Raw genomic sequence first — 18594 nt, forward strand, 5'->3', positions numbered from 1 at the left:
TTGGTCAAGCCAGTGAGGGTGACATTCTGGCCACCACTGCAAGTGGGGGAGAGCTCACACTGACCTTCACCAAGGTATGGGGCATTTTCCCAATGGACCCCCATGGATTATTCTTCAGGGGTTCCCTGAGACCTAAACATTTTTTCAAAGCTTCCTCTGGGGTAAAGAGGTTGAGAAAGGCTGCCCTTGCGGAACTTTAGTTGCTTTAAACAGATAAGATCCACTGCAGGGTCTTAAAATCCATTGAAATATACAGTATGTGATCATGGACACCATCTGGACAGCCCATCACTGCAGATCCAGACCTCACATTACCAGAAACTGCTTTGTAAAATTACACTGGACACAGAGCTACCATTAATCAGACAAACCATCATTTCCTTATCCATAATATCATTCCAATTGCAGTGGATATGACAGCATGACCAGCAAGTCAAGTCAGATTAGAAGGAGGTCAACAGCAGGTCAAACGCACCTGGGAATCATCTAAGAAAAGCTTCTCAAGCTGGCCTCCAAGTCTACTCCTAGAAGAAGGCGCATTTGTCCAAAGACACAACCCCAAAGCCTGGCCCTAAAACTCATAAAAACAAATATGTACAAATAGTCTGCAGTAGATATAGAAGTATACATGATGTCACAAAGCTCTGTTCAATGCCTTTCAGGCAACGGAGCCGTGCCATTGCCTTCCTGATTAGGTAGACCCTTCAGAGCTCCGCGCCCGACCCCCCTATTCGCTCCCTTCATATTCAGGCTGCCAGCTGCTCTGTCTGTTAATCATCACTATTGCTGTAGATCACTTATAAGGCACTTGTCTTTCTATAAATAGTTTCCATGCTGCTTGTTAAATATCACTGGAGGTTATTCATAATATTATATATATTAGCATCACGTTCTGGCTGATTATTGTATCAGCATACTGGGTACATTGGCTTGTGGATGTCTGGATAGTAAAACCTTATTTTTGTTTGTATGAGCTGCTTAGAGACTAGAGATGAGGAGTGCTCAAAGGATGTGTTTGTTTATAAATAGACACATACTATAAGATATGATTCTATATATAGCTACATATACATATAGATACATATCATGGCATCCTTTGTAATACATGAAGAAGAAGAACGATAACCCTGATCTGTTAGCTGGAAGACAATTCCTGCCGAATAGAAGAACTTGACGATTTTAAAATAAAACTCCAGGCAAATAGTAAAAACACCATTTAATCCAGTTTTGTATTTATTTTAAAAAAAACACAAAAAAAAAAAAAAAAAATTTAAATATATATTTAGTTTTAAATACAGTAACCACATCCTGTATACTGGACTTGGACTTACACTATATTACCAAAAGTATTGGGACGCCTGCCTTTACATGCACGTGAACTTTAATCACTTCAATGCCGGGCACTTTTCGCACCTTCCTGCCCTGGCCGATTTTCAGCTTTCAGCGCTGTCACTTTTCAAATGGCAATTGAGCGGTCATGCTACACTGTACCCAAACTACATTTTTTTTCATTTTGTTTCCACAAATAGAGCTTTCTTTTGGTGGTATTTTATCACCTTTGGGCTTTTTATTTTTTGCTAAACTAATAAAAAAAAGACCAAAAATTTGGAGAATTTTTTTTTCTTTGTTATACATTTTTGTAAATAAGTACGCTTTCTCCCTCAGTGATGGGCACCGATAAGCTCCACTGATGGGCACTGATGAGGTGGCACTGATAGGCAGCACTGATGGGCACTGATAGGCAGCACTAATAGGTGGCACTGATATGCGGCACTCATGGGCATTGATAGGCGACACTGATAGGCACCCATAGGTGGCACTGGTGGGCACTGATAGGCGACACTGGGCACTGAAAGGCTGCACTGATAGACAGCAATGCTGGGTACTGATGAGCACTGATAGGCAGCACTGATGGGCACTTATGTCTGGCACTGATAGATTTCACTGAAAGGCATCACTGGTGGCACTGGCAGGCATTTTTCTTTGGCACTGATTGGCATTTCCCTGGTGGTCTAAGGTGGCGTACCTGGTGGTCCAGTGGTGGCAATCTCTGGTTGTCCTAGTTGCATCCTGGTGGTCCTGGGCGGGCATCCGAGGGGGGGCTTCACCGAAAAACAATCAGCACAGACCCCCCTGTCAAGAGCAGCCGATCGACTCTCTTCTACTTGTGTCTGTTAGACGCGAGTGATGAACAGCTGATCAACGGCTCTTCCTATTTACATTGTGATCAGCCATGATTGGACACGGAGACTCTTTACCTAGATCGGAGTTGCGGTGTGTCAAACTGGGGGCACGCAGCGGCTTGTTATCCTGACCGCCTCATATGACATCCAGTCAGGATAACACAACCACTTTCCCAACGTCCTTTTGCTATATGGCAGACGGCAAGTGGTTAATGGCATCCCAGTCTTAGTCCGTAGGGGTTCAATATTGAGTTGGCCCACACTTTGCAGCTATAACAGCTTCAACTCTTCTGGGAAGGCTGTCCACAAGGTTTAGGAGGGTGTCCATGGGAGTGTTTGACCATTCTTTCAGAAGCACATTCGTGAGGTCGGGTATTGATGTTGGACAAGAAGGCCTGGCTCACAGTCTCCACTCTAATTCATCCCAAAGGTGTTCTATTGGGTTGAGGTCAGTCAAGTTCCTCCACCCCAAACTTGCTCATCCATGTTTTATGGACCTTGCTTTGTGCACCAAAATCATTTGGTGGAAGGGGGATTATGGTGTAGAGTCATTTTTCAGGGGTTGGGCTTGGCCCCTTAGTTCCAGTGAAGGGAACTCTTAAGGCGTCAGCATACCAAGACATTTTGGACAATTTCATGCTCCCAACTTTGTGGGAACAGTTTGGGGAGGGCCCCCTTTTCCAACATAACTGCGTACCAGCGCATAAAGCAAGGTCCACAAAGACATGGATGAGTGAGTTTGGGGTGGAGGAACTTAAGTTCACTGGAGCTAAAGGGCCAAGCCCAACCCCTGAAAAACAAGCCAACACCATAATCCCCCCTCCACCAAAGAGCCCAATGAATGGAGGAGGCAGGCTTATCCTTCATCCACCTCTCCTCCATTCAAAGAGCTCTTTTCATTGATGAATGTTATAGTACAGCTTCTAGGAATAGAGGAGGGGGGTGGAAAGGGTGGACATAGTCGACCTTTTTGATGACTGTCTGTGACCAATCCATCCAGTGCATCCTATTAACCCCTGAAGAACCAAAAGATTACAGTTGCGGGGGTATTTGGGGAGGGGCAGAGGACTTTAGATTTCAACTAAGAGAGCAGTCACCAGCACAGGAGACATTTCAAATGAAATATAAGTACCGTCTTTTGTGCAGCTGAACTAAATGTGGGTTTTGAATAAATGCTGATGTTTTTCATTGCTAGCTACTCAGCAATAACAGCATGGCTATTAAAAGTAAAAGCCATTATTGCAGTGTTTGTATTCTACAACACGGGAACTTTGCCTACTTTGATATCATATGAAGCATGAAATGTTTCAGCAGATTATTAGAAGCTATTTTAAAGGTGATATAATGAGTGTGGATGATGGTTTCCGATTCACATCTTTCTGCCCAAGGATCCTATAAAGGAAAACTACCAACTGTCCTTCTCATGCCTCCCTTGTCTAATAGGACCAGTAATGCCGTGTATATAAACTAATATTATATAGTTATATTTTTAGAATCATATTATATTATCTAGGTACCGTGTATCTACCGTATATATAACTGATGCTAGACAGTCCTAGAGGCGATTCAGTTCACATTGTGCGCTATGTAAGTATTTCATTCATTCATTCATTCATTCATTCACAGTCAGAAGTAAAATACTTTAAAAGATTTATTACAAAAATACATATGATGATAGACTTTTACAGATTAAGGCCGGGTTCACACTATAGCGATGCGGGAACGCCGCGAATCCGCGGCGTTTACCCGCATCGCACACCTCTCGCCGGCAGTTCACACTGCCCTATGCGGACGGCTGGGAGTGTCAATGTTATGTTAATGACACCCCCAGATCCGTCGGCATATCGCAGTGCGATCTGCCGACTCGCACAGGAATCAGATCGCATGGTGTGAACCCCCATGCGATCCGATTCTGTTGCGGACCCAAAAAAAGGGTCCCGTGCGAGTTTGCTGCGGGAGCGCTGCGAATTCAGCCATACTATCTGTATGGCTGTACTCGCATCGCTACGGAGATCGGATGTGATTTGCTGTGCGAATCACATCCGGATCTCCCCCCGCAGCGGTGTGAACCGGGCCTGAAACCAATAGTGATAATCAAAACAATACATTAAATTCTATAGTCACACCACATTGTGACAACTGGAACATAGATACCATCTGTATATTGCTTGCTCTGAATGGTTTGCGGATTTACATTAGCCGCTTTTTTTAGGAGCTTTATTATACAGTTAGATGGTGGTTAACCCTTTCATGACTAAGCCTATTTCTGACATTTAGTGTTTACAAGTTATAATCCGTATTTTTTGCTAGAAAATTACTTAGAACCCCCGCACATTTTATATATATATATATATATATATATATATATATATATATATATATATATATATTTAGCAGAGAATCTAGGAAATAAAAAGGCGATTGTTGCAATATTTTATGTCCCACGGTATCTGTGCAGTGGTGTTTTAAACACAACTTTTTGGGAAAAGAGACACTTTCATGGATTTTAAAAAACAAAACAGTATAGTTATCCCAATTTTTTTGTATAATGTGAAAGATGATGTTACACCAAGTAAATAGATACCAAATATGTCACGCTTTATAACTGCACGCACTCGTGGAATGAAGACAAATTATGGTATCTAAAAAAAATCTCCATAGGCGGCGTTTACATTTTTTTTACAGTTACCAGGTTAGAGTTACAGAGGAGGTCTAATGCTAGAATTATTGCTCTCGCTCTGACGATCGCGGCGATACCTCACATGTGTGATCTGAACACCTTTTACATATGCAGGTGTGACTTCCCTAAGTGTTTTCTTTGCTGTGCGAGCTCGCGGGGACGGGGGCGCTTTACAAAAAAAATAAAAAATCGTATTTATTTTTATATTATTAAATTGTGTTTAAAAAAAAAAAAAAAAAGATCTCTTTTATTGCTGTCACAAGGAATGTAAACATCCCTTGTGACAGTAAGTAATAGGTGGTCACATGTACTCTTTATGGAGGGATCTAAAAGACCTCTCCTTTGCACTCCAAAGTATTGGAAAGAAAACAGCGATTCTGAATACTGTATATTTTTTAAAATTCAGCGCCATTGGCAGCCGAGTAAACAGAAAGTGACGTTGTGACATCGCTTCCGTGTTTACATTCAGGAGACTGGAATGAAGCCATTTCTGGCTTTGTGCCAGTCTGTCTCTAGCCACCTGAAGTGGCGGATCGAGGATCGGGTCTCCCGGTGGGACGGGAGGCCCGAGCAGAGCGTCGGAAGGTGGCTCCTCAGGAAAATTGGTTGTTATCCCTGTAAAGCTGATCGCCCGCTCTGAAAAATGGTACCAGGATGATGCCTGCAGCTGTGGGCAGCATCCCAGTATAACCCCCGAAATCCGAGGCCGCATATCTGCTTACGCTCGGCGGGAAGGGGATAAAAAATGATTATCGCATAACTATGAAAATCAAGAAAATATACATTAATCACAAGATACAGTAAACAAACATACATTCTTTGTACATATACTAGCATTTTATGTAAATAAAGCATCTACTGTGAGTCCCCCCAATGATCAGTTACGAAGAGCGTCAGATTGCCAGGGGCCCAGGAAAGGATGATCCAACCTGGAGGGCACGGGAGCCTGTTAAGAGGCACAGGATACAAAAGATAGTGGTCTATTTAAGAAAAAGATTGAAAACATGCATACTCAGAAACAGTATGTGGGGAGTACAAGATAACATTTCCTTATTTAAGTATAAAGCATTAACTACTTGTCGACCGCTGCACACTGATATACGTCGGCACAATGGCAGCAGTGGGCAAATGGGCGTACCTCAAATGGGCCCCCTTTAATTGACGGGGCTAGCAGGCTTGCGCACGCCCGCCACACCACAGAATCGATGTCCGCTGGATTCCCGGCGATCGTGCCACGGAGCCACAGAACAGGGAGATGCCTATGTAAACAACGCATTTGCCCGTTCTGTCTAGTGGCATGACAGGTCACTGCTCCTTGTGATCGGGAGCAGTGATCTCCGTCATGTGAGTGGTAGCCTGTCCCCCCCTACAGTTAAAATCCCTGCCTAGGACACACTTAACCCCTTGATCGCCCCCTAGTGTTTTATCCCTTCCCTGCCAGTGTCATTTACAACGTAATCAGTGCATTTTTATAGCATTAAATAATGAATGCCCCTTGTGCTATCTACGTGTGTAAATAGAATATGGATAGGTAATTGCCACTCAATCTATAGTGTATACAATGCACTAAAGTGATAACAAATATAAAGTGATCAGCGCAACTATGATGGGCTAAATTTAAAATAGGTGAGGGAATACCACTAAAATAGACTACAGTGTGAAAAGGGGAGTATAAATATGTATATGTATAAGTTCCTCTATGAAATGTGATGGTATCACAATGACTTGTGCAATGAGTAAAATGGAGCTACTTATGTTAATATGTAAAAAATCACATTAACAATACTCAGCAAACAGAAATAAAAATAAAAATAAATCCTGTGCAAAAAAGAAAATGCCTGCAAAAATACAATTCCGTGCAATCAATCCTGTGCAAAAAGCAATAATGTGCAAAATAGCAGTTCTGTGCTGGATTCTATAATCCCATGAAAAAACTAAGTGCAATAGTCCTGTGCAACAAATGAATGCTGTAATCCTGTGCTAGAGAGCACTACTGTGCACAATGTCTATAATCCTGTGCAAAAAGCAAATGGTATTCCATATAACAACATAAATATATATGATATTTGTTGGCCATGATAATTGACTATATAAATTCTAATCATGTGCTATTCACGCCACACAGTAATGACGAACTGCTTGTATTGACCCAATAGTCCATACAATGTAGCTTTTTTGCACGCATTTTCTTTTTGCACAGGATTTATTTTTATTTTTGTTTGCTGAGAATTGTTATTGTATGTATATGTGATTTTTTTTACATATTAACATAAGTAGCTCCATTTTACTCATTGAACAAACATATCTCCCATCATTTTGAGATGGGAATGAGGGACGCCCGCCAACAAATGTATGTAGGCACAGGACACGCCCCCTGCCACATCCCCTTAACCACTTAGGCCCGGACCAATTTGCAGCCAAAGGACCGAGCCCCTTTTTGCGATTCGGCACTGCGTCGCTGTAACTGACAATTGCATGGTCGTGCGACATGGCTCTCAAACAAAATTTGCATATTTTTTTCCCCACAAATAGAGCTTTCCATTGGTGGTATTTAATCACCTCTGCGGTTTTTATTTTTTGCGCTATAAACAAAAATAGAGCGACAATTTTGAAAAAAATGCAATATTTTTTACTTTTTGCTATAATAAATATCCCCAAAAAAAGATATAAAAAAAACATTTTTTTCCTCAGTTTAGGCAGATACATATTCTTCTACATATTGTTGGTAAAAAAAAAAAAAAATCGCAATTAGCGATTATTGATTGGTTTGCGCAAACGTTATAGCGTTTACAAAATAGGGGATAGTTTTACAGTATTTTTATTAATATTTATTTTTTTACTAGTAATGGCAGTGATCAGCAGGTTTTATTGTGACTGCGACATTATGGCAGACACATCGGACATTTTTAACACATTTTTGGGACAATTGTCATTTATACAGCAATCGGTGCTATTTAAATGCACTGATTCCTGTGTAAATGACACTGGCAGTGAAGGAGTTAACCACTAGGGGGCAGTGTAGGTGTTATGTATGACGTTATGTGTTTTTTTATTGTAGGGAGCGTGGCCTTGCATGTGACGTCACTGATCGTCTTTCCCTATATCAGGGAACAGACGTTTCGGTGACAGCCACTGTAGGAAGCACAGGGAGAGTTTTGTTTACACAGACCTCTCCTCGTTCTTCAGCTCTTTGACCCGATCGCGGGACACCAGCGGCGATCGGGTCCGCTGGTCCCATGGCCACGGAGCTCCCGACCCACAGCTGGGCACTTAAAGAGCCATGTACAGGTACGTGCTTGTGCTCAACCGTGCCATTCTCCCGACGTATATGTGCAGGAGGAGGTCCTTAAGTGGTTAAAGGAGAATTAACAAAAAAAAACGTTAAAGGGGTTGTAAAGGTAAAAATGTTTTCACCTTAATGCATTCTATGCATTATGAATATGAATATGTCTACAAAGCTGCTTTTATATCTGCAGTGAAACTACAAGTGAAGGCATAGCCAGCCATTTCTGTGAAGGTGGTAGAAGCCAAAACAGTCAACAGCTGCCTAGCTTAGTTTAAACATATAGTTCTACAGCTCTCGATGAGCCACATTGCTACAGCCTGTATACTGTATGTATCAGTGGTGGCTGGTGATCACAATTTTTAGGGGGGGAGGAATACTGAAACAAAAACATCAATTGCAGCCACTGTGCCCATCATATGCAGCCAACTGTGCCCAACATATGCAGCCAAGTATGCCCATTGTATGTGGCCCACAGTGCCCATCAAATGCACCCAACTGTGCCCATTATATGCAGCCAACTGTGCCCATCATATGCAGCCAAATGTACCCATCATATGCAGCCACTGTGCCCATCATATGCAACCAAGTGTGCCCATCATATGTAGCTACTGTGCGCATCATATGCAGCCAACTGTGCCCAGAAAATGCAGCTAACTGTGATTCAGGCGCCCACAATCCAAAAAGGGGCTGGACACCTGAATAGGGAGTCGCTACATAGAGGGGGTGGCTGGAGAGAGTGGGCAGTGCCCCTGCGCTCTTAATGGATGCACCGCCACTGGAATGTATATACATACACTATATTGCAGAAAGTTCTCAATAGAAAATCTTTGGAAATTAGAGTGGAGACAGTCCTTCTCGTCCAACATCAGTGCTTGACATCACAAATGCGCTTCTGGAAGAATGGTCAAACATTCCTATAGACACATTCATAAACCTTGTGGACAGCCTTCCCAGAAGAGTTGAAGCTGTTATGGCTGCAAAGGGTGGGCCAACTCAATATTGAACCCTACGGACTAAGACTGGGATGCCATTGAAGTTCATGTGCGTGTAAAGGCAGACGTCCCAATACTGTGTTTCTATATGCCTACAGTATACAGGCTTAAGTAAGGTGGCTCATCAAGAGCTGTAGAACTATATGTTTAAACGAAGATAGGCAGCTGTTAACTGTTTAGTCATATCCAAGTCTTGGCAATCCTATGGTCAGTTCTCTGGGAACCATGCCGATACACTTTAAAGCCTTTTTTCCATAAAATTATCTAGGCAAACTTTTCACAAGTTAGGTCACAGGGACTTCCCTTGACCCTCCCCAATTGCTCCGCTTGGGAGTGTGATAACACGTGCATAGCCAATTTGCACACAAATATTAGGGCCATGTTAGACATGAGCCAATTAACCTATCAGCATGTCTTTGGAGTATGAGAGAAAACCCAGACAAGCACAAGGAGAGCATGCAAACTCCATGCAGATAGCATCCTCGCTAATATTCAAACCCCATAGCTGCCAAGGCATCAGTGTTAACTACTAAGCCACTGTACCCCCCCAAAGCCTGTATACTTGACCCACAAATCAGATATAACACTTCCACTAATTAGTACACCGCATCAATTCTCCAGTTAGAATATTTAATGATTCAATACTCTAAACAACCATTCCAGCATCAGATCCCTAATTAACAAACTTCGCTCTGCATGGATTCTGGGGAAGTGCCAAACTCCAAGTGTTAGTTAAATGGAACTCAGACTTACGGAAATACCTGTGATCCCATTTCTGAATCCTAAGTGTTGGTTACCTGGCTGACATGTTGATCCTCCAAATGTCCCTAATTATAATGGTCACTACATCAGCAACATACTTTACTAAGTCAGGGGCTAAACCAGAGGATCAGCATGCCGACGTTATACAATCATTTCTCAGGGCAATCAGCTGCTGATGATTATAATCAGAGCAAACTTCAGTCCTGTCATTCTATACATACGAAACTGTGTATATAATATTCACAACTTAAAAAATACACTGGACAACATGAATTGAATGATAAGAAGTAAACACAAAAACAGATTCATAGGGGGTTATTTACTAAAGGAAAATCTACTTTGCACTGAAAGTGCACTTGGACGTAAAGTCGCTGTAGATCCGAGGGGGACATGCAAGGTTAAAAAAAAAAAAAAAAAAAGCATTTTAGCTTGCACATGATTTGACGATAAAATCAGCAGAGCTTCCCCTCATTTCAGATCTACCCCTTAGATTTAGAGCGACTGCACTTCCAAGTGCACTTTCAGTGCAAAGTGGATTTGCCTTTCGTAAATAACCCCCATAGTGTTCAAAAGTGATGTTATTTCTGGGGACAAGTATCAGTAATGTGATTTTCAGTACCTCGGACTTTCCTTGGTTTTAAGGGACAGGTGACAACTTTGCACAAAGTAACTTCCAGTGACACTTTGACAGAATGATGTACACACCATACGGTCCCTGAGATACAGGAAATAAGTCCCAGAATGTGACATGTTTTGTTAATTAGGAATATATTTCATCATTTATTTAAGTCTGTTAAAATTTTAACTTGAAACAACAAAGTCTAAAAAAACGAATAGAACGCAAAATAATTATCTTTAATTTTTGCTCGTTTTTTTCAAAGCTCATAAAAGTTTGATTCTGTTTTTACAAACAAACAAGTGGATGCTGCTCCAGGTTAAAATATAGTATAAAACACCTGTAGTACTTGTACTAGTACTGGCTTCTAGTGTCTGCTTAACATGTAAATAAAAGGAAGCTAGCAGCTCGATCTTCTGCAATAATTAAGGCTACACACCGAAACATGTAAGCCCTGTATTATTTTGCACCACACATGGATTAATACATTTACTCATTGCCAAAGAGGGAGCTGCCGGCTTCCTTTTATCTACATGTCCGCTTCAGGTTCATCTGAGGGCAGCACAGTGGCACAGTGGTGTAGTGGTTAGCACTCTTGCCTAGCAGTAAAAAGGGTCGCTGGTTTGAATCCCAACCACGACACTACCTGCCTGGAGTTTGCATGTTCTCCCTGTGCCTGTGTGGGTTTCCTCCCACACTCCAAAGACATGCAGGTAGGTTAATTGGCTTCTGTCCAAAATTGGCCCTAGTATATGAATGGGGACCTTGGATTGTGGGCTCCCTGAGGGTACGGACCAATGTTACTGTGCAATGTACAGGGATAGGCACAATTGTAGACACTCACTCAGGTTGAACTGGATGGACTGGTGTCTTTATTCAACCTTACTAACTATGTAACTGTTACCTAGTCTATCATGCTATGCTCATTCAATCGGGTGCAATGTCCAGCTCATCAGCTGAAATCCAAGATATGCAAAGAAACTTTGGATGGCTGCACTCCACAAAGTTGTAGTTTATTGATAACCATATAAAAGCACATATACAAGCAAACAACAGTACAAGGGGTGAAGAGGAGTCGACGTGTTATGCGCAGGTTTACTGCTTACTCACGACCCATGAGTCATAAGTAAGTGTCACGAGTAAGCGCTAAACTAGCACGAAACGCGTTGACTCCTCTGCACCCCCGTGCCATTTTTTACCTGTATATGTGCTTTTATACGGTTATCAATAAACTACAACTTCATGGAGTGCAGCCTTTCGAAGTTTCATATTCACATAAAAGTTTAACATGGGAACTTTCAAAGAATACAAGAACACCTTAAAAAAAGTAATATAAAGATACATAATCTTGGGAAAATGAATAATAAAATCTTCTTTCCTTCACTGAAAATAATAGATAATCTCAACTTTAGGGTGGAAGAAAACTTTTCAGCTGTAAAAGAGGCAAAATATTTCTTTATGGACTTGTAAAATCTACCAAAGAAATTGATTTTGATGCATAATTTTCTTTCCATTTATATTGATAATTGGAAGTTTGAACAATTTTAATATTAGGCAAAACTTTCAAAGTGGATCTTTCCCTTATAAACTATTAACCACTTGCCAACCAGCCGTCGTCATTATACTGCGGCAGGTTGACACGGCTGCGCAAAACTGCTGTAGATGTACATTGGCCACCTTAGGAGCTAAAGGGGGCGTGCACCCCCGTGGCGCAACGCCAGAGCCAATGCATGTGGCTGGCAGCCGCAATGTCTGCCGGCGACACGCGATCACTCCCTAGAGAGCCAGAATGGGGATGTGTCAAAGTAAACAGACAGATCCCCATTCTGCCAGGGAAGTAGAGAGAAACCTGCTGTTCCTAGTGATCAGGAACAGCGATCTCTCTGTACTCCCAGTCAGCCCCATCCCCCCACAGTTAGAAACACCTCCCTAAGGAACACTTAACCCCTTGATCGCCCCCTAGCGTTAACCCCATCATTTCCAGTGACATTTATACAGTAATCAGTGGCTATTTTTAGCTCTGATCGCTGTATAAATGTCAGTGGTCCCAAAAGTGTCAAAAGTGTCCGATCTGTGTGCCACAATGTCGCAGTCCTGCCAAAAATTTGCTGATCACCACCATTACTAGTAAAAACAAAAAAACTATAATAAAAATGCCATAAATATATCCTCTATTTTGCAGACGCGATAAAATTTTTGCCCAAACCAATCAATTTACACTTATTGCAATTTGTTTTGCCAAAAATATGTAGAAAAATACATATTGACCTCAACTGATGAAGACATTTTTTAGGTTTTTTTTGGATATGTATTATAGCAAAAAGTAAAAAAATACTATTTTTTTTTTCAAAATTGTTGCTTTTTTTTTTTGTTTATAGCGCAAAAAATAAAAACCGCAGAGGGGATCAAATATCATCAAAAGAAAGCTCTATTTGTGGGAAAAAAAGACATCAATTTTGCTTCAGTACAGCGTCGCACGGCTGCACAATTGTTAGGTAAATTGACTCAGTGCCGAATCCTTCCAGGGCTGAAATGGTTAAATATTAACATTCACCTTTAAGAAATTGGCTCCTATACACCTATATGAAAGGAATCATATCTATCTATGAAATCTATCATGAAGAATAATGCCGCGTACACACCACCAGACTTAGGTCCGACAGACTTTCGACGGAGTTCTGACGGAGTTCTGACAGAGTTCTGATGGACTTTCCGAATGAACGGACTTGGCCACACACAATCACACCAAAGTCCGACGGATTCGAATGTGATGACGTACGACCGGACTAGAATAAGGAAGTTCATAGCCAGTAGCCAATAGCTGCCCTCGCATCGGTTTTTGTCCGTCGGACTAGCACACACAGGAGCGGATTTCTCGGTAGGAACTGGGTCCGGCGGAGTTCTTTCGGAAAAATTTGAAACATGTTCCATTTCTAAAGTCTGTCAGACTTTTGCAAATCAAAAGTCCGCTGCAGCCCACACATGATCGAATAGTCTGCCGGAATCATTCCGTCAGACTTTTGATGTTGAAAAGTCTGGTCGTGTGTACGCGGCATTACTGAGATTTTCTAGCACCACTTGTGAGTTTCAAGTGTAGTGTATATATCTATATATCAAACAGGCCCAGGTGCAACTTGTGTAATATGCAAATATCCATTCAAGATATGAATCCCTTATGAATCCCTAAGCCCTTGTACACACGGTTGGACATTCCGACAACAAAATCCGTCGGACAAAATCCGACGGATTTTGTCCGAAACTTGTGTTGCATACACACGGTCGGACAAAGTTGTCAGAAAATCCGATCGTACGTAACGTGACGACGTTATTTCGTTAGGACGGGACTACGTTCAGGCTAGTAGCCAATAGCTTTGGTCTAGGAATTTGATCTGAGCATGCATTGCACTTTGTCCGATCGGAATTCTCTACACACAATCGGACAAAGTCCGGTCGGTTCATGTAGTTGGAAAGTTTTATAGCCCAGCTCTAAAACTTTGTCCATCGGATATTCCGACGGAAACAGTCCGATGGAGCCCACACACAGTCGGATTATCCGACAACACGGTCCTATCGGACATTTTCCGTTGGAATGTCTGAGCGTGTGGACAAGGGCTGTCTTGTTTCCTGGATGTCTGTGTCTATATAGTGCAGTTAGAATTTGCATTTCATTGGAATACTCAAACCTTATTACATTTAAATTCAACTCTCTACAAACATTATAAAAGGTCTGGTCAGACAAAATGAATCTGAGTAATGATGAGGAATTAACCTTGCAGCCCTAGACGGAGGAGCTGTATGGTGCCGCATGTTCGTCTTAAAAGCTAGGGCAAATTCCAGGACCCTGACCCTTCTTACTGATACTAAACCCAGCTGTCAGCTGAAGAATGAAATGAACATTTAGAAGGTTAAGAGGGGTTTTAACAGCACATTTAATGAATGGAATAAAATTTCCTGGGGCATTTCCAAAAACTGGAACTGTTGACAGTTATGGAATGAACTGTTGGCCGTTATGTTTATGGAAGGCAAGGATTTGGTACAACACAGACCAGAGTTCCAAGGAGCGTTAAGGTTCTTTCAAAGGTTGCTAGGGGGTTCCTTGGGCAATGATAAATCTCTGCCTCTCAAGTAACCACTAACAACAGGGCGGCACAGTGGTGTAGTGGTTAGCACGCTCACCTAGCAGTAAAAAGGGTCGCTGGTTTGAATCCCAACCACGACACTACCTGCCTGGAGTTTGCATGTTCTCCCTGTGCCTGCATTGGTTTCCTCTGGGTACTCTGGTTTCCTCCCACACTCCAAAGACATGCAGGTAGGTTAATTGGCTTCTGTCCCAAATTGGCCCTAGCATATGAATGGGGACCTTGAATTGTAGGCTCCTTGAGGGTAGGGACTGGTGTGAGTGTGTAATGTACAGGGATAGGGACAATTGTAGACACTCACTCAGGATGGACTGGTGTCTTTATTCAACCTTACTAACTATGTAACAATGATCTGTTTAGCTATTGGTAAGCAAGGTGGTCTTCCCAAAGACCACCAATGGAAGGAGCATTTTTTCCAAAGACCATCAATGTAAAGAGCATCCTTCCTAAAGACCACGAATGTAATGAGCATTCTTCCTAAAGACCTCCAATGTAATAGGCATTCTTCCTAGAGACCGCAAATGTAATGGGCATTCTGCCCAAAGACCACAAATGTATAGGGCAGGGATATGCACTTAGCGGACCTCCAGCTGTTGCAGAACTACAATTCCCATGAGGCATAGCAAGACTCTTAGAGCCACAAGCATGTCGGCCAGAGGCAGAGGCATGATGGGACTTGTAGTTTAGCAACAGCTGGAGGTCCGCTAATTGCATATCAATGGTATAGGGCATTCTTCCCAAAAGGCCACCAATGTAATGGGCATTCTTCCCAAAGACCACATATGTAATGGGCATTCTTCCCAAAGACCTCAAATGTAAGAAGGATTATTCACAAAGACATCCAATGTAATGGGCATTCATTTCCTAAGACCACCAATGTAATGAGCTTTCTTCCCAAAGGCCATTCATGTAAGGAGAATTATTCCCAAAGACCTCCAATGTAATGGACATTCTTCCCAAAAGGCCATTAATGCAAAGGCCAATTTTCCTAAAGACCACAAACTTAATGGACAATATTCATAAAGACCACCAATGTAAGGAGGATTCTTCCTAAAGACCTCCAATTTAATGGCATTCTTCCCAAGTGATCAAGCCCGCACATTTTAATGGACATTGTTTACAAAGACCAAATGTGAGGAGTATTCTTCTTTAAGACCAAATATGTGACAAGTGTTCTTCCTAAAGGCCACCAATGCAATGGACATTTTAACTAAAGCCCGCAAGCTTAACCGACATTCTTCACAAAGAATGCAAATGTGAGGAGCGTTCTTCCTAAAGAGCACCAATGTAAGGGACATTCTTCCTAAAGCCCCCCAAAGTAATGGCATTCTTTCCAAAGATGACATTTGTAATAGGCATACATAGAGCACCAATCTAAGGCACATTCTTCCTAAAGACCTCCAAAGTAATGGTATTCTTCCCAAAGATGACATTTGTAATAGGCATTCTTCAAAAATGACCACTGATGTAATGGACAAGTTTCCCAAAGACCACAAATTTAATGGACATTGTTTATTACAAAGACCAAATGTGAGGGGCGTTCTTCCTAAAGACCACAACTGTGAGGAGCATTCTACCTAAAGACCCCCAATGCAATAGACACTATTCCTAAAGACAGCAAACTTAACAGACATTCTTAACAAAGACTACAAATTTGAGGAGCGTTCTTCCTAAAGACCCCAAATGTGAGGAGCGTTCTTCCTAAAGACCACAAATGTGAGGCGTTCTTCTTAAAGACCTCCAATGCAATGGACATTTTTCCTAAAGACTGCAAACTTAACAGACATTCTTCACAAAGACTACAATTGTGAGGAGCATTCTTCCTAAACACCACAAATGTGAGGAGTGTTCTTCCTAAAGACCCCCAATGCAATAGGCATTTTTCCTAAAGATCGCAACATTCTTCACAAAGACTACAATTGTGAGGAGCATTCTTCCTAAACACCACAAATGTGAGGAGTGTTCTTCCCAAAGACCTCCAATGCAATAGACATTTTTCCTAAAGACCACAAACTTAACAGACATTCTTCACAAATGTGAGGAGCGTTCTTCCTAAGAAGACCACAAATGTGAGGATTGTTATTCCTAAAGACCTCCAATGCAATATTTTTCCTAAATATTGCAAACTTAACTGACATTATTCACAAAGACTACAAACGTGAGGAGCATTCTTCCTAGAGAGCACCAATGTAAGTGGCATTCTTCCTAAGGACTACATATACTGGGCATTCTTCCCACTGACCAAAATACCAATGGGTGGATGGTAGAAACTAGCAGGGGTACCAGCAGACTGGAAAGTTATTCCAGTTATCCTCCATAGTAAAAGATTGAGAAAGGCAGATCCAACATGAAAAAATAAGACACATTTTTATGCTGATATTTGTAAAGTAAAATAAAACCAGGACCATTTCCAAGGACACTACTTTCAGAAATCTCCATAGGCAGAAGCTACCCCTTGAATTTAGGAAAACACCATTAAAATAAGGGTTCAGTCTAGCAAGAGGGTGATGACTTGTGCAATACGGGGATATATTCGGGAAGACAGATGGAAAGCGGTGTTCTTCTTACCTGAATTCCTCAGCTTCCTATTCTTCAGCACCGAGATGATGACCAGCAGACTGCCCAGGATGTCCACCACGGTGGTGAGGATCAGCACGCTGGACAGCGCAGTCACCAGCCAGGCAGCCCGGGGAGCGCTGCCGTCCAGCGGCTCTCCCTTCTCCAGCGCACAGCAGTTCCTCGCCCAGGACTCATTGTGCAGCATGGCTAGCGCTGTCCTCGCCTTGCCTCGCATCTCACGTGCCTAACATTGAGCGCAGATAAGTCGCAGAGACTGAGACAAGTTTCCACTGCTGCTGCACCTTGCCAAGTGTGAGGACAGGTACCAGCATCCAAGGTGGTCACAGGTACATGATGGGGATTGGATAGGGGGGGATGGGGGGGGGGGGGTCAGCTGACTCTAGTGAAGTTGGGGGGGGGGGGGGGGGCTGGTTGCTTGACAGTTGTGTAAACCCAACTGGGAGAACAGAAAAACGTGCAATTGTTAAAAAAAAAAAAGAAGTCAGCAGCAAGCCTTCAGGATCGCAGGCACCGGGGAGTTAAATGTGACAGCAGAGAGGATGTGATGTGGAGCATACAGAGAAATGCAGGGAATGACAGTCACACACTACAGAGGTGACTGGAGCAGGAGCCAGTCCACAGCAAAGGACCCCTCATACATTATACAGCCCCCCTTCCCTTCCTATGGCACTTCTTATGCCTGGAGGATTAGCTGCAAGGATAACTTTGTCCCACAAGGTAAGATAGCAGCTGCACATAGAGGAAAGGGGGGGCTACAAAGTGCAGCAGCAATACAAATGCAAAGAGCAAGGAGAATGACAGGCATGCAATATAGAGGCGATGACAGTTCTCTGCAGTCATAGGTAGATAGGATAGCGATGGCAGAAAAGATTCCATCATGTGCCCATTTTCTACATGTTTGTCTGTGCCACTGTTAATCCTGAGCATATTTAACTTCACTCACTGTTAACTGGCTCACTGCCTCTACAAGCATCCACTATTTCAGTAAGATTATACTTCCTAATAGGACTCAAGAACTTTCCTCCTGACAGTTTGAGGTCCTGGTCCCATTATTACTGGTAAGGGGGGGCTGCAAAGTATAGTAGCAAACCCATAGTTCTTGATTCCGCATTTAAAATACTACAAAGGGAAGGGGGGTTCAAAGTGCAGAAGCAATACAAATGCAAAGAGCAATGCCATAAAGGGGAATGACAGGCATGCATTGTGGAGGAGATTGGAGTTCTCTGCAGTCATAGGAACATAAGAGACTGATGCCAGAAAGGGATCCATCATATACCCATTTTCTACATTTTTGCCTAGATCTACAGTATATTAATCCTGAGCATGGTCCTGGCTCACTGCCTCTACAAGCATCCG

General features: G+C 42.4%; 1 protein-coding gene across 1 annotated transcript in view; it reads right to left on the reverse strand.

Annotated features, from left to right (window-relative positions):
* Positions 1–17567, reverse strand: part of MTNR1B (melatonin receptor 1B) — a 331906-nt gene extending 314339 nt beyond the window's left edge. The window contains exon 1 of the mRNA XM_077484991.1: positions 17227–17567. Within this exon, the coding sequence (XP_077341117.1) occupies positions 17227–17452 (226 nt within the window). The 5' untranslated portion in view covers positions 17453–17567. The remainder of the gene's footprint in view (positions 1–17226) is intronic.
* Between the last annotated feature and the right edge of the window lie 1027 nt (positions 17568–18594).

Source organism: Lithobates pipiens, unplaced genomic scaffold (assembly GCF_037356315.1).
Source record: "Lithobates pipiens isolate NorthernLeopardFrog02 unplaced genomic scaffold, aLitPip1_a1.2 Scaffold_17, whole genome shotgun sequence".
Classification (NCBI taxonomy): domain Eukaryota; kingdom Metazoa; phylum Chordata; class Amphibia; order Anura; family Ranidae; genus Lithobates; species Lithobates pipiens.